General features: G+C 41.7%; 1 protein-coding gene across 2 annotated transcripts in view; it reads right to left on the reverse strand.

Moving 5' to 3' along the window:
• PRMT3 (protein arginine methyltransferase 3) overlaps nt 1-26,522 on the reverse strand; it is a 96,374-nt gene extending 69,852 nt beyond the window's left edge. Inside the window, exon 1 of one of the 2 annotated variants that reach the window (XM_083840303.1) lies at nt 26,388-26,522. In XM_083840303.1, coding sequence (XP_083696429.1) covers nt 26,388-26,425 — 38 coding nt within the window. In that variant the 5' untranslated portion in view covers nt 26,426-26,522. Of the gene's footprint in view, nt 1-19,684; nt 19,726-26,387 lie in introns of those variants that run through there. The other variant, XM_083840304.1, reaches the window with a different exon arrangement.
• Nucleotides 26,523-26,990: the final 468 nt, after the last annotated feature.

The raw sequence follows: 26,990 nt of genomic DNA on the forward strand, positions 1-26,990 counted from the left end.
CAATCACTCACAATCGCTCTGGAGGCCATCACCACTTGCAAGTGCTCAGACCTCCTGGGTCAGTACCCAAAAGCAGACCGAGCACGACTGGAACAGACCTTTTCAATGCCCTGAGTAACAGCTCAGCAGGGTAAAGCTCTTGGAGCTTCCTTGGGACCGCAGCAACCCTTCATCATTCCTCCTCACACTCATCCCGCAGTCGTGCACCTGAGGTCACCCTGAGGCAGGGGTTACTGCAGGAGCCTTTCACCTGCAGCCAGTCCCGGTCAGGAGGTGAACGTGAAAAAAAATCACGTCCTTTTCTCACACGTCCCTCAGCCTTTTTCAACATCTTAAAACAACTGTGTAACTCGTGATAGAGTTATACAGAGGCAGAGCTGCTTAAGAGGCTTCAGAACTGTAATAAAAAGGCAAAGCTAAAGGATGCCAGTGTACTGGTTTTTGGTTTGTTTTGTTTTTTTGAGAAAAACTCATTGCTAATGGAATTAATTGCTTACTGGAAAGAAAGACTAAAAGTTCTGCCCACAATTTGATGTCATCTTTACCGAGGAGATAAAAGCTTCTGTTATCGGTCAAAAAGCCAATAATACAACTAGTAAACCAAACCAAAAAAGAGGTGCATATTTTCATAGGCAAAGTCTGCTTTCACAGACTTCGTTGCTGACATCAGTGAAGACTTACTTCTCACAGTAATGCTCTCTTCAGGCTTTGTTCATGTGTCTCACTCTGGAAGTGCCACATACCAGCGCTGTGCCCATTTGGTGTTTTAGACCTAACTGCCCTGCACATAAACTGCTGGGCTCAAAGACATTATAAAACAATCAGTCAGGATTACAAACTGATGTGTAAACGTATTTTAGAAATTTTACTTGACGTAGCAGCAGTAGTTGTATAGTTTTAAAATGTGTGAAATAAATCAAGGAGATAACCACTTAAAAAAAGAAGTGATTTTTTTTCCTGATAGCCCTTTGAGCAGATTTGTTCTCCATTCTGATGGGCCAGCTAGCAAGTTCAAAATTCCTCTGTAAAATGTATTTCGTTGTGTTTAAGTAAGTTTATTCATTTTACAGTGTTCCTTCCAACCAAATACCTTAGAGAAAAGGCATTTTGCAAAGTAAGTCCCTAATGCAACCCAAACAAAATAGTCACTGAAGTAACTGGGTAGTTTGGGGCAATTAAGATTGCCCTGTTTGGTGCAATAATTTGTGATTTTCGTTGTTGTGATTTTTTTTTAAGAACATTTTTTTCCAGCCCACTGAGGCAAAGGAAACTATTTAGTGTGAACAAAAGTCTGTTGTTAGCAGGATATTGACTTTAACCAGGCTCTGTGGGAAACCCCATTGCCGCGTGCAGAACCTGACAAATGTGGTGTTTTTGAAACCTCCACAGCACTACTCACGGTCTGGATCCTGGCGCATACCGCAGCGTTGAGAAATGCTTCGAGGCCGCAGCACACAGCTCCACGAGTGGGGTGGCATTCTACCAGCAGTACTGCAGAGCACGCACAGCGTGCTCTGGCATTACACAACATCTCACAGACTCTCTTGCAGCGACATCACCGTAGAAGGGTTTGTGCTGAAATAATTCTTATTCAGGAAAAATTTTTATTGAATTCCGAAGCTCATCCATTTGTGGTACTTCCTAGGCTTTTTCTGTTTGACCTTTTTCACGGGTGGTTTTGTTCCTTGGGATTGTGTATGTTCATAGAGAGATATACAGAAATTTTAGAAATGATTTATGATATTTGCAGTCATTATATTATTTTATAGCAGCCAGCTACATTTCATGTGTGTGTATATATATATATGTATGTATATATATATATATCAGCCAACTACATTTTATCTTAATATATATGTTTCTGCATTTACTTGATCTGTATTTCTAATTTCAGCTTACTAACTATTTAGAGTGAAGTGTCCTTGATTCATCGCCAGCCTGAAGCAAGAATTAGACGATTTGGAATTAGATGATCTTTAAAGGTCCCTTCCAACCCAAGCCATTCTATAATTCTATGATTCTGTGAAGCAGCATTATGATTCTGGCAAATAAATTAAAAAGTACAGCAAATAGAAATAAATCAAGGAGTTTCAAGTAGTTACCCAGCTCAGGGGGGAAAAAAGGGAAGACACTACTGGAACAGTAGAGTATCTTTACATGCCAGCCTCTGAGAGAACTCCCTGGAGGAGCAACAGCGTGGAGGTAAGAGCTCTTAGGCGCCGTAGGTGCTCAGCCTTATACCCAGGTGGGGCCTGAAGCGCCCGTGTGCTCTGTCCTGGGGTGTAGTGGCCCCGCTTACTACACATCAGTAGGGGATGAAACCTTCACCTGCGGCATTGGGCACAGTTAAATCATCTACCACAAAGATCCACAGTGTGGAAATGCTGACAATGGCTTGTTTAAAGACAAACCTACATTCAGCATGGCTGAGAAAGGGACAGTTGTCAGGGAGCCAGATTTTGGTTTGCAAAAGCAAAGCTTTAATTCATAGAGTTGCATCTCTAAAAAGACACCGTAAGCATGACTGGTGATGACAAGAATCCTCTTTCTGCTGTTTATGGAAAAAAGCACAGCTCCCACTGGCTTCAGATAATTTAACCTCTGAGAAACAAGCACTTCATAAGGTTTAAACCAAGATCTCTGTGTTTCTAACAAAAGAGGAGGTTCCCTGCTTCCATTCCAAGCTTCACATTTCTACCAGACACATTCCAGTAGGAGTGAGAATCTAATTCATCTGAAAACAAAACCTGCAGAAAATATATCAGCCAGGTTGGGCTCTGCACAGCCTCAACATGTGGCTAAAATCGTCCTGGTGCCAGGAAAGTAGGAGAGGGGGGACAGTGCTGCTAAGGGCCGGGGGGGAGCGCCGAACTGCTTTTACAAGCAGCATCTCAGATTGGCTGCTGTAACCCTGAGACCAATTTCTCATCAAGTCCCGATCCACAAATACAATTATTTGGAAAATGTCAAGGTAATAATACAGTGTATTTACCTTCTTCTGAACATATAATATTCCACTGAATATGTTCATGACATAAAAAATATGGAAAAAAATGGCTGAAGGTCAAGTGCTAAAAGAAAAATCACAGCAACATCAAGAACTTAAAAACAAAAAATAAACTGAGAAGATGCAGTTATGCAGGTCAAAAATAATATTTGAAGAAACAACCAAAGAACTTTTATGGAACCTATGGCTTTGGAAATTAGCTTCACTAGTATAAAAACATGGAGCAGCTCCCCCAGCCTTCCCTTTTGCAACTGGTTTGTAATGTGCAAATTGAACAAAATAATCAAAACAGTCACCGGAAAATTATAAACAAGTTCAAAAAAGGAAGGAACCACAACATATTAGTAGTTTGAAAGAACGTCATTTCTCAGTAGGATGCTATAATTCCTTTGAATTTTGACTAAAGCCATCTTGGTAGAATAAAATTAAGCTACATTATGCAAAGACTTATAGCTAAAAGCATACACCAAAACATCTGAAATTCAGCTCGCTCTGTATCGTATTTTATCAGAAAATTAAGTTTTCATGTTTCTTAAAGCAAATAGGTGATGTCTCTGAGCTTTTCTTCGCAGACAGCAAGCACAACGTTTTGTAAAAAAAAAAAAGATCAAATTCATGCAGATTCTTCATTAACATTGGCTTTAGTTGCTATTAGCTATTAAAGGATTTTTTTTTTCCTTTCGTATTTATATAGTTGACCGTGGGGAGAAAACGTTTTAACTTACTTAGTTGTTTTTGGAAAACTTTAAAGTGGCAAAACTACATTTTGGGCATCATTCCTAAGTAGCTTCTTTTAACCTTCAACATACTTTTACTACAACTTTTTTTTTTTTTTTTTGGTAGAGAAAGACCCACTTATTTGGGGCATTAAATAACCAAAATCTTCATGATAATGTAATGAGCAACAAGCTATTTGAATTAATTGATTTTAAGTATGTTGCTGAGCTGTATAAAACATTCAGAAAATAAAAGAGTACTAAGCTCCAGAAAACTATGAGAGCTTTTACAGAGGCTACATTGACTCAAACTTTTTTTTTTAGCTTCTTGTCATTCTGTTACATTAATCATAATAACATTTGTAATTGTTAATCAAACTTGGAGAAAGAACTACTGCTTTTTATTTTTTTTTAATGAAATGTGAAAAGTAATCTTTCATTCCTCCCCTATTTTACTGGCCTAATTTTTCTTTCATTCATAATCTTCGCGAAATCACTCCTGGTACATAGGAACATTTCAGGAAAGAAAAAAAGAATAAAGAAAAATGAAAGAAAAAAGCATGGAGACTCTTTCAAAAAATATATGCAAGATATCATTCAAAACGACATGACTGTATTTTCTTTTGGTATTTCAGGCAGAACATTCCTGAAACAGCCATGCCCTCCCACCATCTTCAGGAAGCTGGTTGGACAACTGTGAAGGATAGCAAATAATAAACGTCAAGAATATTGAAGTAATGAGATCATTGCCTGGCAGACGAACTGTTTTGAAGACTAAAATCCAAGATACATATAATACTGTGCAGCCGGTGGATACGGCTGAGATAAAGGGATGGCCATACAGAAATATATTTGAAATCCTATAATCCGTTTGTCCATAACTATTTCCAGTCGTCAGAATCGAGAGCAAATAAACAAAGCAATGTGACCTTAGCAAAAAAGATAAAGTGAACTGCAAACAAATCTAGAATTCCCTCTCCCTCATCAACATGCTCGAAATGCCCTCTGCAGCCCGCTCGGGAGAGGAGCGGAGAGCACAGCCAGAAAGCCATCCCTGCACAACCACCCTTGTGACCCATGCGCTCAGCAACGGGATGAAAGAAAGTGCCATATCAATTTCATTTCCATTCATCATGGTTAAGCTTCAGTTTAAGAAAGTTTCATTGCCCATAAATACTCAAATCATAAGCAGCTGCACATGATATCATTTGGAGCGCGGTTGCATAACGCGTATTTCCCCTGAGCTTTGTCCTTAAGCTGCAGCCTGACAGGCATCAGCCAGAGCCAGCCTGCTCTCGAAAAAAAGCCTGCACAGCGTTTTTACATTTAGCAGCTGAACCAAACTTCACAAAAGCAGCCGAAAAGAATTGGTAAAAGGTCGGGATAGATTGACTGTTTCCAAATTGGAATACTAATGATGATCTTTAATGAAGCCTGACAGTACAATCTGTTTCTTATTGTTCCCTAAGTGCTGGCTACTGATCATATTCACTGGCTTTAGGTGATGGGGACAGACAGGGACAAATGGGCCCCACTGGTGAGCAGGACTGGGCACAGCTGATCTTTCAACACGGATTAAATTAATTAAAATGATTCTCACATCAGAGGAATCAATCTTTTTATGTTATCATCATAGTGGTTATTAATTTTGAATGATGTCTAATTGGTGCCACTGCTGTTTGGGTCAGCTGGCTTGGTAATCTTCTTAGAAAGCAGGAAAGAATAATTTTAGCTCCTCTGGCAGGGAGCAGGGGAGCTGCAGGAGGAAAAAAAAAATCACCAACCTGTTTAAATACCCCTAATAATGTCGAAGAACAACGGAGAAAGCAGACAAAATACCTGCAAGACTCAAACGGTGAAAACTCACCTGGCTTTAGTAATTCCACTGCTCTTAAGAGACTGCAAAAGGAACACCTAGCCACCACCACTTTCTCACGGTGGCCTCAAAGAAATGTTTTCTTATAGTGTTGACAATAAGCACAACTGGAAATGCTTCCGTTCATTTTCTGGGCAAAGACAGTATGCTCAGAGCTGGACGGGACTTGCACAGGCACCAGCAAATTGCGTGGTGTGATCAGGCTGGACACGGTCGGTACCTGGCCCAACCATTGCAAGGTTTGGTCCCACCTCAACCAAGGATGTCTCCAATTTCTTTGCACAACCAGTCTTTTGAAACCAGTGACCATGATGACAAGATTAGGATCAGGAAAATGTGGTCTCCTATGTAATTTTTCAAGGTACTTATTAAGCACTTTAAAACAGCAGTGGGAGAAAATACAGAAGGACCCCAGTGTTGAACAGGGTTGCCCATCTGCACGGTTTTGAAGTTTGGGCTGGATGTGTCATCTCCACAGCTATGTGCTCAAACAACTGTAAATGCCTAAATTCATCCCTGCAAGTGGGCACAGAGCTTATTGCTTGTTGTTTTGACTAAAATAACAGATTGAGAGAAGGCCAAGTTCTGTGTTTGCACTGGCAAAGAGACATCCTAGCGAGGTCAGAGCACAACTCCGGACAGCACTGGTAAGGCACGTAGTTTTTCCTCTTGTCACTTTTGAAACATTAATATATGACTAGCACCACGAATGATCTAAAGGAAAGTTAAATCTAGGATGATATTCATACTAGCTAACACCCTGGAGACTTGTGCTGAAGCAATATCCAAACCTCCCTCAGCTTCCAAGTGACATAATTTTTACTTTTCAATAGTTTGTGTTCTGGACATACAAAATTGTTTGTGCCTTGCCTATTTGTCATCATAAATATACATCAGAAATAGTTTTACTTCAAGGAACAACCAAAGAACAATTCATCTAGGATGGCATCTGTTTCGTCGGTGGAGCAGATGTTTAGATGATACATGTCCAAATAATCTAAGAAAACGTTAATGCTGGCAGAGGACGCATGTTAGCTCTTTCTTCCCTGGCAACAGGATGCATTGTGCTCTCTACAAATCCACTTTCAGCTCACCTTTCTCCAACCACACTCTCCAGCTTGACAGCTGTCTTCGGAAAAGTAAACCAATTGCCCTACAAATAAAGGACTGCAGTCATGACTTTCCCTAGAGTGAGCTCTTCAATAGCCTGTAAACAGACCGCTTCTTGGGCACTGCTCAGATTATATTTCTTTGGAAAGTCTCACGTCTTCACTATGCCAGTTCAGCTCTAACCCCGCTAGCTAGCGGAGGTAGCCGAGGACAGTGGGGAAGCAGGGGCAGCACACCTATGTGAGCAACTCGCCCTGCAAACACTCCGCAGGTGGCCTACCTCCAGTGCTCCTGTCTCAGAACAAGCAACACCTTCCTGGAGAATTCCTCCTTCCAGATGCTCCTCACGACAACATGCGTGATAACCCTTAAGCCCCATCCACACGTACCACTGCTGCAGGACCAGCCTCAGCTGGCACAGAGCTCCTGTCGGTGCTGGCTGTGGGAATGCTGCAGGACGGCAGCAGGGCAGCGCAGGGTGTGCTACATGCAGATGTCTCACTACAGCATCCTTCAGTTTTCCTCTATGAGGATGGCATCATTGTTGCAATGCCCCTCTGATCTAAAAACCTGGTTAGCCTGGAGTAAAAATACTTGAGAAAAATAGTGTCACATACATAGATAGTGTCTTTGAAGTCAACAGCAAACCCATCAACTCAGGAGCATCCATCCAACTCTCTAGATGGCCTTTTCTAGCCTTAGCTATGTTACGTGATTCTGCTTAACCTTGTCTGCTGATCTTGTCAGGCTATACTATAAGCCACAATTCTCTTCACATCATCTTCATAACTCAGGAGGTAAAAAGAGATTTAAAAACTTTTTAATTACTAGTGCTCTAGATGACCATTCTTCAGCAATAAGAAAGCAAGAGAAACCTCAACCAAATTATAGATCATAGTAACAGAAAAAAAAAAATATTTTTATATGGTAGAGCCCAAATCTTCATCCAAGTCTGGGGAGCTGGAATATCCAGATCGGGGTCCTATTTCATAGACTGAAATAATTAATACCTACTAGATTAAGTTTCTTTTTATCTTTGCTCTACACACATTCCCACTAATTCTTCTGCTGTGCTTGCTAAGATGGGGCACACTGATCTCATTCAACAGGGTTAATAACTGTTTAGACAAAGAGTAAGTTACACACTACAAAACCCAGCCTATTGCTTCTGATCCCAGCACCACTTTTCTATATATATGACATTGGGTAAGCTATATCTCTATCTTCATCTTTATTTCTTTGTCTGAATGTCCAGTTCTACCAAGTATTTTAAAGCAAACTAAAGCTAAATATTATTACTATTGCTTCCCAAAATAAGTATTTTGCAAACAATTGTTCTAGGGTTTTCATTTTATTAGTATTATATTTTTAAATGGATGTCGTGCATTTCAAAGCTGGATGGCACCCAAGGCTATCGGTTACTTCCCAGTAGAACAACACCAGCTCCCGGCAGTCATACCCAAGACTGGCATTCTATTCATTTTTTCACACCTGCCATCAGAAGAGATAAGGAGGTTTAAAAAGTCTCATTGAAAGGTTTATTGAAAGTTTTATTTCCATAGTGACAGGAGTCTGAGACAAAAAACGGTAAGATATTTTGAAAGTTACACCAGGTTGTCTTTGGTGAGTCTTCGAATCATACGTGAACTGAAATCTTCTTATACTCTGTTTAGAGACAACTGGGGTTTTGATTGGGGTTTCAAAATTCCTCCAAATACGAAAATATGTTAGGCAAGCACATTAAGGGACCCATTTAATTATAAATTCAGTTCTCAAACATGCATGTGTGTTGTATTACGATCTAGCTTCACTTTTTGTCCAAACACATCTACATATAACACTTTCTGTTCCTCCTTAGAAACATGATGCTTTTAACTCGTTGTCTTGTACCTAAAAGCAAGCAGTAGCATGGCTGGTGTCTCTCTCCTTATATCAAAATAGTGATTCTGCAGAAAGTAGAATGAACATCTTCCCTAACACAACAGCAGCAGTACTACTGTAAACATTGTACTGGGCTCCAAAATGCTCATCCTTACATACACACAATGTTTTAGTCCTGAGAATTTTGCTACTACTTGAAAGCTGTACAAGTGCCCGTCATTACATCCCTAAATCCTGCCCCAAACCACTGCACACATTTGCAAATCCAGTGAAGAAGACAGCCATGCTGACTGTAATGGCCAACCTGTTTGAGAACCAGAAGATCCAGGACCACGAACAAGATCAAAAGAGAAACCTTGCAACCCAAACCAGAAAGGAGATCCAACAGCTGAATTCATTGGCTAAACAATATGAATATTTTCTGGCCACCCACTTTATACAGACTCTTCTTCAAAACAGGACAACGTGACCTGGAGAACTTTTATTACTTCAGGATTCCCCCAAAAAATATCCAATCCTGGACGAGATACTGCTTCAAATAGTGCAGGACCAGAAGCCTCCAACAAGCTTTTTCTTTTTACTCCCCTCTGACTGTAAACGTATTCTTGCTTTACAAACTCCGCATCTCATCAATGCATAACTGCATCAAAGGAAAGCAACATGGGAAAAGAGAACTCACGTACACTGAAAACAGAGCTTAAACAGAGCCAAGCTAAACTATTTGCAGAGAAAGCTCTCCTGTCCTCCAGTGACCACGATTTCCACACAACCTATTTGGATCCTGTCAGATTTTTGTAAAGAAAACTCAGCTCCTAATGGTGGTTTTTACTTTATGTGGTGACAGGCTTTCTGGAATTCCACATCTCTACATTCTTTTTGTTCCCCTAAATACTTTCCCTGCAGGAAAATGCACTGATTCCAAACAACTATAATGGCTAAGTCCTCTAGCAAATGTCTTAAGTACCTGATTTTGAATAACACCTTGTCCGAGGAATTGGTCAGTTGTTAACCTTTAACCCTATGTACTGCCATGCAGGAGGAATCCGCTTAAAATTCTCCCTGCAAAGATACACAAGAAGTAGCATTAAGGCTATTTGACCTCAGGATTTTCTGAAGGTAACTTTTGCGTGCAACTTTCTCACATCTTTTTCCAATTGCAAACAATGCTTTAAACAACTTTTACGGTCCTTTTTTTTTCTTTCCATTTTTTGTCTTCCCATTTAGCAGTGAGAAAACTGATAAGTCTTTTTTCTAAAAAAAGGAAAGAAAGAACAAATGAAAAAAAAGAGTTACTAATAATTTAGAATTGAGAAGTGCCTAAGAAGCTGTATTTACTTTCCCTGGGACAGGGAACGTAAAGTTTATCTGACAACTGATCTTTCAAATAATAGAGTCAGTTCACAGGGAAAGGTGAAAAGTTAGGTACAGTCCTGCTTCAGGCATACAGCAAAAATCAACCCATATAACATGGACAGATGCCATTACATTTTTATGTAACATAAACCAAGTATCTAGAACAAATAAACAGAATGTCACTGCTGCAGGCAAATAAGGCAACATGTTTTTGTTTTTAATAAAGGTAGTTATAGCTCTACCACACCATATTAAATTCTCTTCTAATAAGAAAAAGAGTCCAACATCAGTTATCTTGTGCCTGGGTTGCAGTAGTGAAGGTGCTGAAAGGAGCTGTGAGACCTATACGTATGATGCAGAGTTACAGCTTTCTTCTGGCACTTCGTATTAGAAAATACCATCAGTATATTTTGGTCTCACCTTCTCTTGAACTGCATTTCCAACCACTCTGTTGAAAGAACAAGTGAAATGGTGCCCCTGCTGAACTTACTGGAAATTTTGCTACTGACTTCAGTGGAGCTAGAAAGTCACCAGTGAAGGGGAGAATTCCCTTTGCAAATGGAAATAATTTGGTGATAAATAGACACTAACAACTATTGAACCCTGGAAACAAATGCAGGATTCATCTACCCCCAACTAGTACTGGCAAAAAAATATTATTCTGAGGGTGACCAAGGAGAGAACTGTTACCTAAAGCAAAAGTAAGAAGGCTGAAAAATGCATTTTCCTGAAATCTAGAAGAGGCTGCTGTTTACGGTAAGACTGCTGTGAACCATGGCACTATCATTGTGCTGTTTCTGTCGTAGAGCCCACAATGTAGAACTCAAAGAGTGTTTGCAATTAACCAGGGTAAAGCAGAACTCTTGAAGCGACGGTATCACCAGTCCTGTGGTGACACCGTAGGAGTAAATCAAGGACACTTGCCATTTGAAGGGTTCACTTCCCCAAGAAAAATGAACATTACCAGGCAAACTGAACCACTGCTAGACTGACGGGAGTCCCTAGAGAGAAGCTGAAGTACACACAACCCCTTCTCCTCCAGCCTCTTAAGACTTACTCCTCTGGCATGCAAAGCTGACTGGTACCAGTACTGGTTTTGTTTGCAAATCATGACTGCTAACTTATTTACCGTGAGCGATCACAGTCTGTTGAGTCAAGATGATGATCTGAGGAACCTGGCTGTAGAGGAAGCCTGAAGGGCTGATTTGCACCTTTATTGTGGACCTCGGCACTCTTAGAAACAATTATTTTGCTCCCGCTTATGGCAACTATTACAAATTTCACTGTATTGTCAGTGCTTATCAGTAAAGTTGCCACAGAACCTCTGGTCTGTTCTGCCAAAGCACAACCAGGCTTTTTTCTGCCATGCCTTCTGCATTCATTCAACTCCATTGCATTTCACAAATTTACCATCTTTCACCATCTACGCTCTCAAGTAAAACAGAGTTAGCAACATCCAGAGAGATTGTTGTTTCACTGAAATATCCATTAGAAGGAAAATATCCTTTTCTGAAGACCTCTTTAATCTTTTTGGTGATTCATGTCCTTTGGGAACATTCAAGGACTCTGGATACTGGGATTTGGAATAGGTTCTAACTTAGATAAGCTTTCCTCATCCTCTCTATATTCCAAGCAATAACGCACAGCTATAAAGCATAAGGATAAATAGACCACAATGCCTTGATTACCCACAAAGAGCACGGGAACACCCTGCCACTGCACTGGCAGGACTCCACTGGGCTCGAATCGATGTGAGACTCCTTGTTGTGCTTTCTCCGTATTTAGGAGTTTGCATGCAAGCACAGGCACCTATCACACTTGTACATATCACCCTCAGCAGCCTGCTGAGGGGATCTCTTCTTAGTCGTTTCAGCTTACAGGCTGGGAAATCAAGACAACTCCAATAAATGCCATATAAGCAGATGAGCCAGCCTCATTTATTCAAAATCCTTGGGTTTTCTAGAAATGGATCTGTATCTGCACATTTTGGACAAATGAAAATCTGCTTGATTTTCAAATGTCTTAATGTGGAAATGGACACAAAGAGTTCAGATGCAGAATTTTCTTCTAAAGATATACGTTTATGTAGGGGCAGTCAGAACAAACAGATGAACAATAGCTATGTATGCATTAAATCTAAGAGGCTTTGTGTATTTACATTTGTGGGCCCACTTTTGAACACTTTACCCTTTAAACCTTTGTCTCAGGCTCCCCACGTATAATGACAACAATTCCAGCTCAGAAGTTGTGAAGATGAACTCAAAGCTTTTAACTCATTTAAGGCTACCTGAATATCCAGCTTCTCCGAGGACAGCTCAACAGCCTATTGAGGTCCCTGAGTTTTAAGTATTATTTCAATCAAGCAAAGAGTAATTGGAACTGCTATTGTAATAAAAACAAAGCCCCACAGCATCACATCTTTTTGACAAAATCCTCAAATATACTTTAAACTAAGACTTGCTTTTAAATCCATCTTTTCCTCTGATGAATGGTGAAGATAAAAGTTATCATTCATTGGGCATCTTCTATTTATCTAACTTCGGCACCCTCTAAATGACGCACTTGTGGATTTCTACTATAGTCTGGGTTTCCTATGCTTGGACACAGCTGTGCTTCTATATCTCATTGTTCATGAAGCACAGGTCGTTGAAATTATGTTCTAATCCTATCTTAATTTCTATTGCAGGGTTGTACAAAAGTCCTTTGGACAAATACTGAAAATCACAATAGACTTGTCATCGTATATTTACACGTATGACATATTTGCTGTTTCTGAAATGAGTATCCTTAAGAGAGTTTTAGACAGACAAATAGCAGGGGTATCAGGCAACAAACTGTGCACATCGCTTGCTGTGCTATGCCGATACAGTACTGATGTCACCCTCCACATTAGGCATAGCACCCACATTGGAAAATTTTGCCAAAACTGACATGGACAGTAAATGAACTGCAAAGTAGAATTCCTTGTACAGTGAAGGATCTTTTTAACGAAAAACTTCAGAATAAGAAACACAAAAAAGCAGAACGTTGCAGTGTACCGCTGAAGCAGCCAAAACCCCAGATAGATTGCTTATCCCTAGAAGCGGCGTATTTTGTTCTCACCGTATACTTTGAGGCTGCTTGCTGGTTCACAGAAGACAGTTGGCTAGCTGTGTCCAAGGGAAAATATAGGTTAATCACATTACTGCGCTCTACATTTTGTTCAAAAGTATGCAAGCAGTCCATATAAATGTTAAGCAGCTGTTAATTAAACTCCCCCTTCGCCCTCCCACAGCAATTTCTCAGGCAGTCGGGGCAGAGGAGCAATCACCATTTCAGCCATGTGTTGCTGTGTATGGCTCAACCCCAAACCAACGGGATTTATTAACTTCATATCTACCAGAAAGGAGTTCTTGTCGGACCCACCGCAGCACTAATAGATCTCCTGCTGGGCCACAAACACCGCTACAAATGGCAGGGCTGCGAGCGCAATCACAGCATGAATGGCCCTAAATTAGCCAGCGCCTAATAACCAGTTTACCAACACCTGTATTAGTACTGTATCACCGTGGGGAGGGCTGCTGTTAGACAAGCCGTAATCCCATAAGCTCGTCATTTGCATATCCCTCATTAGCTGATTAAAACCTGAAGGAGGCAGGTTTTTGCAGCCGGTGGGTCCATTCCAACACTCCGTCTGCCTGGGTGGCTCGATAATGAAGCAACGCTGGTGAATGTGAGGTTTATATGTATGGAAGGGATTAAGAGCATTAGAGTTTGTGTGAACCGATGTTGCCATATTCTCTCTACTGGATCACAGTAATTGGATGGGAGGAGCGAGAGTGGATCCATTAGTTTTGTCTGTTTGCCCAGGAGCTGGGTGCTAGAGATTCAATTTTGCTTCCTTTTGCTCCTTTGCCTTTGTGAAGCATGTCTGCTTTGTCTCGGCGAGCCCTTAGCACCTCTGTACACTACCCGCACTAAGGCGATTCAGCCACAAAGAAGAAACCTCGGAGACAGGCAGCATAAAATGCAGCCCGGACTCAAGTACTACTTGAGGGCAGCACAATCCTGCCTAGCCCAATCCTGGGAGAGAAAGCAAGAGATAATTGGAATCTATAAACACCTCTGGAGCCTTTTTATTATTTTATTAGTTCTTCACATTTGGGCTTAACAAACCTCATCATCAAAGAGGCTGTGAGCTCCTTACAAGCAAACTGAATGGCTTTAAATTTCACTGACTTAAGGAGCGATTGTTGAGAGTATTTGCTGGGCTTGCATAATTCCGATGCAAAAAAAAAAAAAATCCATTTCCTACATTATTTGTACAGCTGGAGTAATCACTCTGTGCGACAGATGATGATAAAAAAAATCACCACACAGTCTCTCCCATACTGCCAACAATGCACCTTCAGCAACAGCAACGAGAGAACAGGCTAAACAGTTCAGAAAAGCGTGATGCCAAAGACAGTCTTAACAGGATGTGAAGCCACAAGTTGAACACAACAGATATTGATTAGAAATGCAGCAGTTCGGGGAGGAATATTTTAAACATTCTAGCATGGCCACACCACTCCACCAACAATCTGGAGGTGGAGAAGACTTTCTTCTGATCAGGATAGCTTAACAAAATCACCATGCAGATAAAGCTGTAGTGCACAGAGGAGCTGGGAGTATTCAGATATAATAGGAATAACTGAAGGAATGCGTAAAGACAACACTTTCTTGATTTTTAAAAGTATTATTCTGTACCTAAAGCTTAACACTGACATTCTCTAATGACACCTACCTGCATTTTGCTAGCAAAGTCAGTATTTCTTTTCTATAATCACTTTATTTAGTGTTTTTATCCTAGACAATGGCAGACAATCACGGGATAAGAGAAACTAAAAGTTCTTCTAGTTAAACGTGAAAAAAATAAAAATGTGTTTATCCTTAAAGGCCATAATATTCAGAAAAGCCAAAAGCATGGTGGCAGCACAGCACCAAGGAATAACGTGTGATTTGCCCTTGTGTTACTCCAGGATCTCCTCACTGGAACAGTTTTAACAGCATGAAACTGCAATGACACAGAGCCTATTTATCAAGCAGTGATTCAATCTAACTCCATACACAGTCAATATAATCACATGCTTTTCCAAGTGTAATTTTTAGTTGTGACACTATGATCATTTATTGCTTTTCACCTGGATTTTACCAGGTGAGGCTATACTGTGTTCCTCACTAGACCCAAAGGAGAACGTTTCACTCAGAGACAGCCCAATATTTACTCTGTGATCCGTACCTGAGTAATATGGGTTTGATTAATGCCTGCATCAGGCTGTGAGCTGCCCCAATGGCGTGAGAAGCTCAGGAACATGAGAAAATACCTCACCCGAGTGCATCTTTCTCCCAAGCCATTAGAGGACAAGGACAGGCATGACCAACCCACCTGGCTGCTGGAGCCCCTAAAATCCAGATGGGAACAGCAGCTCTCCTGCTACAGCTTTTGTCCCCAGGAACATAGCCATGCCCAGGCACTGGCAGTGCGAGATGCAGCACTAACAGTGAGGATTCCCACAGTACAGGGAGCTGATTTTCATGTGCCTCTGCACTCGATCTCCATTGCCTCCTGTAGGTGACAATCATATCCAATACAGTGCTCCTCTGTATGTGTGTGTATAAACAAGGACTCCTGCTCTGAGCGTTTCTCATTTAAAACAACAGCTGAGATAGCAGCCAAAAGGCCAAATCAAAATCTGCATCTTTTTCCTTCCCCCCACAAAAAATTAAATGCTGGAATTGCATTAAAAAAAAAAGTATCTGCACCAGGTATCTCTAGAAGGTTTCACAGTACTGCCCTGTACTGTCCCCTCCCTGCTTTGACTACAGCCCGTCTGCCTTCAGAAACAAGCAGTTCCCCATGGCTTTACCCACTTCTCATTTACAGCTTCCACACATCCCTGGCTAGATGGGAGACTTTGGGCAGGCTGCCTTTGACATTGCGATGATCTCAGGAAGCTACGCAAGGTACCGGCAGCTTCTGCAAGTGACCGCTTGCCTCCCTCCGTGGCAGCACCCTTCATTTCCTTCCTTCCTACTCTCTCCTTCTTGCAGCAGGCACACGCAGCCAGCCAGGTCCTCTGCAGTGGCTCTGACCACTGTGGTTTTGCCTGCAGGGTAACGCTGTCCGTAACACCCAGCCCGACCCCATGGCTGTGGGAAACCCAGTCACTGCTACACCGCGTGGATGATTAATGAAAGGGCAGCAGTTGCCAAACTGCTGCTGAAAGGACAATGTGCATTTGTCTAAATATTATGTTTCCAGAAAGTAAAGCTCAGCCAGGACTAGTGACAAAGAGGAATGAGGTTGTGCTGGGGTGAGCTGTAGCCGTAGGTGTTTCAACAGCTCCTTAGGTGCTCTGCTCCACGTTGCTGCTGGGGGAATCCAGTAAGGTCCCAGCTCCAAAGGACAAGGGAGCATTAGAAGTTCTCATCCTACCTCTCATTCCCCCAGGAAAAGTTTACTTTTAATTCCAGTTATTTTAGTGTTTGGGTTTATAACATAGCCCTGACAAGTACATTCACTGCCCTAACAGAATGGGCACTGAGAAGGTAAATACTCCTTGAGCCGGTCGTGCTGTGCTGGAGAGTCAGACACGTTGTGCACCTACTGCAAAATCAGACGAGACTGCAACCAGACTCTGGGGTTGGCCCTGTCTCTTCCAGACTGATGCTCCTGTCTTGCAAGAGGAACTCATTCAGGAATTCATAGACTTTGTGACTTTTGAATAAAAAAGACTTCTCATTTGTTTATATGAGAGCAAATGCTCAGGCATGTTTTCACCATTTACTCCAAATTACTATCTAAACATCTCAGTGCCAGCGATAGCATAAAGAAGCCAGTTAAATTGTTAGCTTACAAACATTTTCTTCGTGGATTACATAAAGAAAGAGAAAGCATGAAGTAAGTACCCGTATTTTTAGAAGGCATTGCCTACAAAATCCCACTTGGGATTATTATACAGCTTTTAGTGAAATAATGTAACCTCTTGAATTAGAGCTGATTATACTGCAGAATATGAAACATATGGTAGAGGTACCATGGCCTCAGCTCCCGTAGCCTCCACTCTTGTAGCCTCTAGCCCCATGCTCTCCCCTTCCGTGACCTCTGGTCTCACATCCTCCCACTCCTGCAGCCCCCAATCCCATGGAATTTGGTCCCATGGCCTTTGCTCCTGTGGATGCCCATCGCATGGCTTCAACTTCCATGGCCTCTGGTCCTGTAGCCTCCACTCCTGCGTGCCTGGCCCTCGTTGCCTCTGATCCTCTGAACTCTAGTCCCTAGCCTCAAATCCCACAGCCTCCAGGCCTGTGACCTCAGTTCCCTTATGTTTGATTTGCATGTTCTCCAGCTCCACGGCCTCTGGTCCTGGGGCCTCCATTCTCATGGTCTCAGCTTTCATAACCTTTAATACAGTCCTCCCTTTCTATAGCCTCCAATACCCTGGCCTCATCTCCAATAGCCTCCAGTCCCTAAGCTTCAACTCCCACAACCTTTGGTCTCACGGCCTCCTATCCATGTGAACGTTACTTCCATGGCTCCACTCTCCTGGTACCACAGCCTCAGCTCCTGGGGCCCCTCAGCTCCTGGGGCCTCAGGCTCTGAGGTTTCTACTCCTGCAGATCCACCTCCAGGCAAGGCAGCTAGCTAAACTTCAGGTGAAATTCCCATGAGAAGTGGGATTTAGACAAGAGAACAGAGTCATTAGAACGGAGCTCAGACATGACACAGAGCTGGAAGAGCTCGCCACGGCCACCTGCGGTCTCACTGCTGCTGCCTTAGCCCAACTAACCGCAGCTTGCTCCAGCTCCCGCTCCAACTCACCCCTTGAATTGCACTCCTCCAGCTTCTGGCACTCGCGCTCAGGTGTTCGGCTGGATCAAGGAACTGATCCAGCTCAAAGGAAACCTGGGGATTTCAGGGGTGGGGTTTGCTTGGATGTTCATGGATCAGCGCTTTGATCCAGCTGACAGACAGCACAGCAGCACTCACTCTACGTCCAGTGAGGCAGTAGAAAGAAGAGTTAAGTCAGCAGGCTGTGAACGATATAGAGTGCTCTGGCAAGAAAGGTTAACGCAAAAGTACATGGTAGCTTCAGAAAGAGCCTGAGCAACAGGATGCTGCCTGCAGAGACCAGCCTCCTCATTAGAGAAAGGCCTCAGGCCCCCTAATCAGGGCTGTACCTTTCCAAAAAAGAAAAGCTGAAATCCAGAATGCGTAATTCAGTAAGTTCAGAAAAACAAACTATTTAAATTAATAAAATTACTTAGGGGAAACAAGGGTGTTCTTTGTGTTCTGAAGCAAAGGAAGTTGTGCCTGTCTTCAACATTTCTTTGCTAAGAATTTGTAATGACTTTGGAGTTGGTTATTATTACCATTAATATTAAGGGTCACACACTTCATTCATGGGATACATCTTGCTACCAAGCTGACTGTATGTGGAAAAAAAGGCCTATGGCCCTGTAAAACAACCGCAGTAAGCTGTAGGAGAAGCCTGCCAAGCGAATCGTGCTGTGGCTGCGCTGTGGTAAATTCCAGAGCACACAATAATGCTCCCAGTTGTTTGCTTGAATCATCTTACGACGCTGCGTGCACATTTAGCTGATGTACCAACACTAATGTACCATGCCATTCTCAGAGCTGGAATTATAAAATATTTCATAAAAATAAACAGCTTTCTTGCCAAGCTCATGACCGATAATCCCACAGATGCAAATCATTAATCACAGAATGTAGCAAGGTAATTACCAACCCATGGATCTGTTTTGTGGGGTATGGGGCTGTGGTTAGATTACATCCTTGCTGCACAAAGCAGGCAGCAGTTGCCTGCTGCTGAAATCACTCTGTACCAGCACACATCAGGTCCTAACAGAGCACCAGTATTCAGCCAACCCACGTTCATTACAGCGCTGGCAGTGAGCTGCCAGCATAGAGCATTCTCCTGCCACTTTTATTTAGCACAAACGCAGACATCTTAACACTGATGACTGGAAAGAACAAAAAATATCCTCACTGCATGCTTATACTTTACGGGGCCCGATTCTGAAATCAGTAGGGCCTGGCTCACACAGAGCTGTTATCTTTCTGTCCATTTAATTCATCCCAAGGGTATGAAAGAAACCTCGTTTTGGAAATTTTCAGTCCTGGGCTTTGCCACAGACTGTGTTCCTTGTGAGTAACAACAGAGTCAAGTACAGAATGAAGGCAAGGGGTTACATTGCTCCCCTCTTCAAAACCTTTCTGTACAAAGACTGAAATCAGTTTCAGACTTTTGGAAACATTACGCATTAAATTATTTGCTAATATTTTTCATTTCTGCCAGCTCCCACAATTCATTTTCTGTTTCTAGTCGGCATCACCATCTCATTTTCAAGCACTGCTGTGACACAACACTAGAGTATAACAGCACTGCAAGAAACCATTCATATCCCTCACTCCCCATGATTTTTTTCATACCCTCTTCCTTTATACCCCAGCTGCCCAAGAAAATCATTAAAAATACAAGTGGGGAAAGTGTGTTACCAAATCCCATCTAGACATGTCTCCAAGCATGGCTGAGCACTACAACTCCAGGCCACCAAGGAACTCACATGACAAGAAAGCTCTGCTGCCTCATGAAAGGGAAAAAAATGTTTAGGTGGAGAAGACAAGGGATCAGCATCAAGGACATCAGTCCAGAACCATTAATTCCCCAAGGCAATGGAGTAATTCCAAGCACTTACTCAGCTTTCCATCACTACTGCAGATACCCAGCTACCCCTAGTGTGCTCCCACCTAAAAGGCTCATTCTCCAGGTTACCCTCATTTTCCATCCTTATGCTGGAACTGTCATTATCAGTAAAACCTGTGTACCATGAAAATAAAGGGCGCCTCCACCACTCAGGGCCTTCAAACAGCTGTCTTACATTGCAACCCACACCACCTGGTGCAGCCAACAGAGAAAGGCTGTGATAGCACACTACTGGGGGCACAGGAAAAATCCTCATCTGAGCTAGCCAGTATTTCCACAGACTTGCATTTTATTTTCATGAATGGTTCACAGGGAGACAGGCAGGGTGGCTGGAGGCATGTGTTGCAACAGGAAGTGCTGGGGCAGTTTGTGGAGGGCACCTCCATATTCACCAAGTGATGAGAGCCACCCAAGGCTGACAGCTGTCTGCGTGCAGCTGTGCTGGCGTCCCTCCCTGCAGGAAGGGTGTTCCCACTGCCCAAGTCCCCGCAGCTGCTCAGGATCAGCTGGGGAGGACACTCACTGAGAATCATTTCAGCTCTAAAAGAAAAATCAAAGTGTCAGTTCAGGGTAACACTAGAGAGAACAGCTGAAGCTCAGCTTCACTTTCAAGCCATCACCAAATCACTGTGGCTCATTACATTCTTCTCTTTGAGTTGACTGTTTCTCCCTGTCCCTTTAGTGACAGTCCCCACCAATGACTTCTAGGGCTCTGCGTTTGCTTTTACCTAGTGAAAAGTAATGGACTTCTATGTAACTCTGTAACACAGAAATGTGTATCCCATCTTACAGGTTCAAGGCAAAGTTCTCTTCCTGAGATATTTTGGCAAGCGTCACCATAAAACCTCACAGCACTTTTCTATTTCTTTTACCATTTCATTGCTTTAGCATTATACACCGATAAAATGATAAAGGTTGGGAGCTGAGGCCACAGGAACCATATGATCTACTCGATGAAGTGCAATCAGGAGAGTCTAACATGGTCTGGCAATTAACCATTTAAAGAGAATTACAATGTCTTGAATCATATTAGGATAACAACAAGCAGAAAAGGTAGCTGTATTAGTCAGCTTGCTAAGAGTGGTTGTAAGAGGACAATTCTTGGAGGTTTGGAGCTCATTCTGTATGGGCTCAGGACGAACCTGTCAGGCCACAGCTTATTATCAACAGCTTTTCTCATATGCATGCAAAAAATGAATTGTCAAACCACAACCAAAAACTCTTGGAAGCAGGTGATTAGCTTTTTCTAATGAAAAAAATGAAACCTATGACACTGAAATTCAATCACACACACATACCTCTCTATTTTGACAGTCCAGTTAACTGTGGGAAACTAGCAGTTGAAGGTTTTTCTAATCACTCCTGTTTTGCAACAAGTCTGGAACACGTAAGTCATTTTATTTTTAACCACAACATGACAGCTGTGACAGCCACAAGGTCCTAGCCCACTGAACCTGTTGCTTGCTGACGCCTGAAGATTAGTAGTAAGTGCAGTTTCCGGAATTAGGGAGTGATACTGGTGGTCTAAAAACACAAAGCAAGTGCCCTGAGACCAGCAATGTTATAAACTTATAATGCATCCTATCACCTTCCTGTATGCCTACAGTTACTCCAGCGTTCTCCCTGCTAAATGCCAGGTAGCTTCTCTTTTTCATGCTGCCGCCACAGAATAATTGAAGCATGGAAACGTGCACCAACATTTGCATCACCATAGTGGGTTTAATCGCCTCAACACTGAATCTCCCAGAGAAAGAAGAACCTCATTCTGGGGGGGCATTAGAGTAGAACTGATGTTCTCCTAACCCCAAGCAACTCTCTTTTGGGTTCTGCATGGTCCTTTACATTGGTAGCTTATTTCGTAGGCACCAACAATTGGAAGAACCTCTTTTTGTGGCACAGACCACTGGTACATAAAACTACACAGTTTTCTGCAGCTATTCAACTGAATGCTTTTTAACCCCAAAGGTGAATCGACACCGTAGGCTGATTTCATTGCTTGTTATTATACAGTCACGCTTTGAAGTCTAAGCCTGAAGTCAAGACCTTGACTATGCTAAGCAGAAGGACGGAACAAGAGGAATGCCCTTGAGACAAAGAGTGTGATAGCCAGTTAGAGTAAGCCCGTGGTTTTGGATCATTTACCTGTCAATCAGCTGTCAAAACACTCTTATTTATTCTCTGTCAGAACTTCATTGCTCCTTACTATACTTTCCCTTCTATAGGGAAGATAGGAGGTGCAAAGAGGTCGCTGACTCAACCCCAGACACAGACCCCTTTCTCTACCCTTTCCTTGCACTCGAGCCAAGTGCCAAAGAGTGCAGCTGACTCCGAGGAGATGTGGGCCCGGGGAGCTCGTATGTGCCTGCAGACACTGTACTGCATCTACCTAAAACACAATTAACCAATGCTGGGGAAAAAAAAAGGCTTTTTGGGGAACAATACATGGATTTCAAAAGTTTGAGTTTAGCTGAACACACGCTTGCATTATTTAACACACGTTCGCCCCTTGTTCTGCCGGCTCTGTCCCCACCATTTACTGCTAAACAGGTCCCTTATCTTTATTGATCACTTAATTTATCTTTTCTTAACTCCCCTTGCTCCGTCTGGTGCCGTGTGTCCAAGGTATTGAGGTTAAACATCCGTCTGTTCATACTGTCGTGACTGGTTTGCCTTTGAAAGAATAGGGGGAGCAGGTGGTGTGACTAAGTAGACCCTCAACAGAATAGGGGCACCATTGCTGTGTCCTGTCCCAACCTGCCAGCGATTCCCCACCCTCCCAACTGTTCCACATTAAAGCAGTCAACTGTGGCTTTACAGTCCAAGTTTTACACAACTGTTTTACAAACCAGGAAGAATTTCTTTTGTTGAAAACCTTTTGTCAGGCAGCACAGACTGGGGGGGTAGTGGGGTAGAAGCAGTGCAGAAAGCCCGTTCTGAGGCTGAGTGCATTTTAATGTGTATGTAGATATACACCACGCGATGTGCCGAGCCGCTGAGCCCGTTCTGGCCGTATTGCCGGGCTGCTTTTAAGCTCTCTTTCAAAGCAGTTGCACAATGTATCTTTCACATATATCCATCTTTTTGATTTTCTGGGGGTTTTTACTACTAAAGAAATGTGTTTATGGTACAGTTTTGGCTTGTTAGAGCAAGTAAGACTGAAAACAACCTAATAAAATAACTCCTGTAATTTGTGTGTTTTTTTTCTTTTTTTTTTTTTTTCCTGAATAAGCATACAATATCCATTTTTCAGTGTTGCAAAATGATTAGAAATCCATCTACCTGAATAGATAGCCCTGAAGAAACGTCCAGATGATGCTTCAAGCACATTCCAGTTTCTGAGTAATCTCACTGCAGGCACCATGCTGCTTCTCATCTCCTGCACCACAATTCCTCACAGGCTTCAGCGGTGCTTATTTCAACCCCGATTTAGGAAAGCACTCCAACATGTGGGTTATCTCTGAGATAACGTACCCTGAAACAGCCTGGTCCATGAGAGACAGAACACTCGGGAACTCACAAAACTGAACCCAGAAAGAGCAAATATTTCTTACAGCTGCAAAACTCATCTGGTATCACCCACCAGAGCGCTACAAATACTTGCATGCAAAAGCCAAACTTGCCAAATTCTTCTGGCTTGCTTTTTTCCCCTCCTCTCTGTGAGAATTTGTTAACTGGACCATTCAGAATTTTTTCAAACAGAAGATTTGATCATTTTCCATATTTTCAAAGGAAAACAAATTTATGCATACTCCTATTTGCATCTCGAGTTTCTTTCCACAGGCAAAAATGTACTGGAAGCTCTGTTTCAGGCAAAACAGCAAACCAAGGGAGAGAGATCCCCCTCCCTTTTTTTTAACGTCTTGTAGTCAATCACTCAAATCTTAAAACTGCACAGAAAAAAAAAAAAAAAAGAGAAAGAAAAAAGAAAAAATAGAAAAAATAGAAAAATTGTCTTCTTTCTTTCCTTCAGGGACTTGTGTGTCTCCTGCTACCCTCCCCCTCGCTATCAAACTGCAAAGGAAAGACAAAAGCTGAGACCCTGCTCCTGCAGTAGTCAAAGGCAAAATTTCTGTGGGGCCTGAATTTCACCCAAGCTGCTGAGTCCTGCAGCAACCAGAGAAATCAGGGACTGCTGCCCAAGGAAGAAAGGATCCACATTTACTACAGGACTGCTGGGAAAGGACTGAGAATTCCTCATACTAAAAGCTTTTCTGCTAGGAGCCTGATCCTCTCAAATAAGCAAGTAACTGACTTTTCAGTTCAACTGATACAAAGAGTACAGTTTAGATTATTATTATTATTATTTTAGCTTCTTCATTAATATATATATATTCAGAGATAAAATGAAATGTTTCAGAATATTATTTATTTATTCATTTATTTTAAGAAGTGGGGTGGGGGGTGGAGGGGCAGATGACAAAAGGGAAAGGCTGTGTTGAAAGAAATGCTGATATATGTCTACAGCCCCTTCAGTAGCCTGGTGGTTAGGTCACTCAGAAGACTAAGTTTAAATTCTTCCTTTCCTTGAAAGGTCCTGAAGGCCTTCTAAAGAAAGCACTAAAACTACCAAGCAATATGATGACATGGAGAGTCTGTGATTGCCAATTGCTCATATTAATGCAATTCTATTATGCATTAAAAAATCAATGGTCCTTTGAAGCTGGCATCCAGAATATCTATTCTCTGAGACCAGTGTCTTAATCATGGGGTTCATCAATTCTTATTTTACATTTCCTATCTCACTGAACATTCATTTAATACACAATGAAACACCACCTACAAGAAAGAAGGGAAGCTCACCTCCTCTCCCCTGCCCTCTCCATTGTCTTACACCATGGTGCTTAGGGCAGTCACTATGTAGAAGGGAGACAAGGATTTGCTTTTCCCATATCAAGGAGAACACTGAAAAATCTGGACTAATAAAAAGAAAAAAAAAAAAGTATCTCCAAAAACCTGAATAGGTATCCTGTCACACAATGATGGATCAAAAGGGATCACCATAGCTTATTTTCAGTGAAAACAGTTTCTCAAGTGCAGCAAGCATTTCAAACAGTTTCTTGACAACCAAGACTATTTTGCAGCAAAACTGGTCAACAGTAATACAACACAAAATAAATTCTCCGGACCTAAAAATGGCAACTAAGGAAATGAGGATAAGTATCACCAAAAATGAAACACTCAGAGAGTTTTATCTCTCCCCCCCCCCCCCCCAAAAAAAAATCTTCTAAAACATTTTCACAGCAGGTAAAAGAGAAATATTTTAGTACTGTACAGAGGCGGAGAAAGAGGATATTTACTTATTTAGATCTCTCAATATTATCTCAAACACTGTGGTAATATGTCTTGAGATAACATGTCCTACATCTCTGCTCATTTCAAAGATATTGATTGCATACCTAGTTCAGAAAAACTCTGTCACAAATATGGCAGTATCTGTAAATCACTGCACTGCCTTCCCATTGTAAAAATCAGGAAAACCTTTAAAAAACACTTTAAACATTAGGAAATGATTCTGCATCGTTCATTATGAATATTGTATTTGATATCTCTACTACCACATTAAAAAAAAAGTCTTGTTACTACTAACTTCTTAAATTGACTAGCTTTTCTTCAATATGTATATGAATTTTCAGTACAAACTGTGTACAACATTCAAAAGATGGTTGTAAAAACAGCTGTGGAGTCCACAATCACTGTACTTTACCTGTTCTTGCATGCTAGTTTATGTCTCTAGCATCTCTTCGTCTACAGACTTACATGAAGAACTACTGAATCAGTTAAGAATTAATCCTTATATTATGCTAAGGAGAGAGAAGAAAATGGTTAGATAGAAAAAATGGGAAACTAGACAGTAGATGACACAGTGCTCCAAGTGACCTGCAACCTGAACTAGATCACAAATGATTTAATGAGATCTGAAACGAACCTCTTGGTCTTTCCAGTCCTTGACGGGCATCTGTCTACATCACAAAAGCCACAATACCTTTTGGCACAATTTTTCAGAACTGACATTTTCAGAGAGGCTTATTGCTGGTAAGGCATAGATGTTATAGGTCAGAATAAACTGTACTGGCAGATTTGCTGTAGACAAGGTTAAATGGCAACAGGCAAAGCTGTCTAGAATCAGCAGTGTTTCCTTTCCAAGAAAAATTGAATTAAACTAGTGAAATATCCCAGCAGACAGATGAAGGAAACATGATTTTCCAAGACAGTCAGCTATAGGCACCCGTTTATTCAGAGGCAGTAAGTTTCCTGCACTAGCATATGCAGCCCTCAAAATATTTTGTGGATCTTGCTGCTTCTGTGAAACTGTTGTCACTTCGTGCATACATCAGACTTGATTTAACTTGCTTGAAAGTCATGTATTGATACCCTCGATATATATAATGCCTTCATTTTACTTTCCAAGTGACTGAACAAAACTAAAAGGAGAGGGAAAAAAATCATAACTTCCACTTACCCTAATGCAAACGTAATATTTGTGTAATTGTGTATAATCGTTTAAAGTATAATTTAATACATCCCTTTAACAACCCACAAATTATCACTTGACAACTAGAAATAATAGGTCTTTTTGTTAAAAACAGAAAGCATGTGAAGACTAAAGGTTAAACAGGTCTTTTCATCATGATAAATCACTGGTTAATGAGCCTGGTATTGTTGGGTATTATACTTGCTCACTTTAATGCCATTACCTTCTGGTTGTAAAGCTGACACTACTAATGATCTTCATTCTTTGAACTTTTCCACAATATTGACTGGTTGCATAGAGCAGATGTTACTTGGATTTGACTGCAAAAGTGGCAATTCTTCTGAAGCCTGAAGTAGCCCTGAAAAGAACGATACATAACGTATTTTGATATCTTTAAGTCAAAAGAGATTCTTCTCCAAGCTATTGCTCTGCAGTTTCTCTGTACAACGCAAACATCAGTCTTAGATAGGATAAATACTCTTCATCTGTTTTCATTTTTACGAAAGGAAGTTGTAATAATGTAGGGAACCAACGCAAGGAAATTCTCATCTAGGCTGTTCTGTTGGACCAGTAACGGCTTCTACATCACTGCAAGCACAAGCAAAAAACTTCTCAGTCCTGTATTTATTTCACAGCTTTCCTTGGTCTTGACTGCAGGACACTGAGATAGACAGGAGCATATTAGCGTGCCAAGTGCCGACAAAGCAGGATGCAGAAGGCCCATGTGCATGTATTTTTATACATCCACATCCACCCCTTTTTATTCCAGGGTGAAGGAGGCCAAGCAGAGCCCAGTTCTTCTCCTGTAGGTGGTTAGAAGCAGCAA

Source organism: Anser anser (genome assembly GCF_964211835.1).
Source record: "Anser anser genome assembly, chromosome: 5".
Taxonomy (NCBI): domain Eukaryota; kingdom Metazoa; phylum Chordata; class Aves; order Anseriformes; family Anatidae; genus Anser; species Anser anser.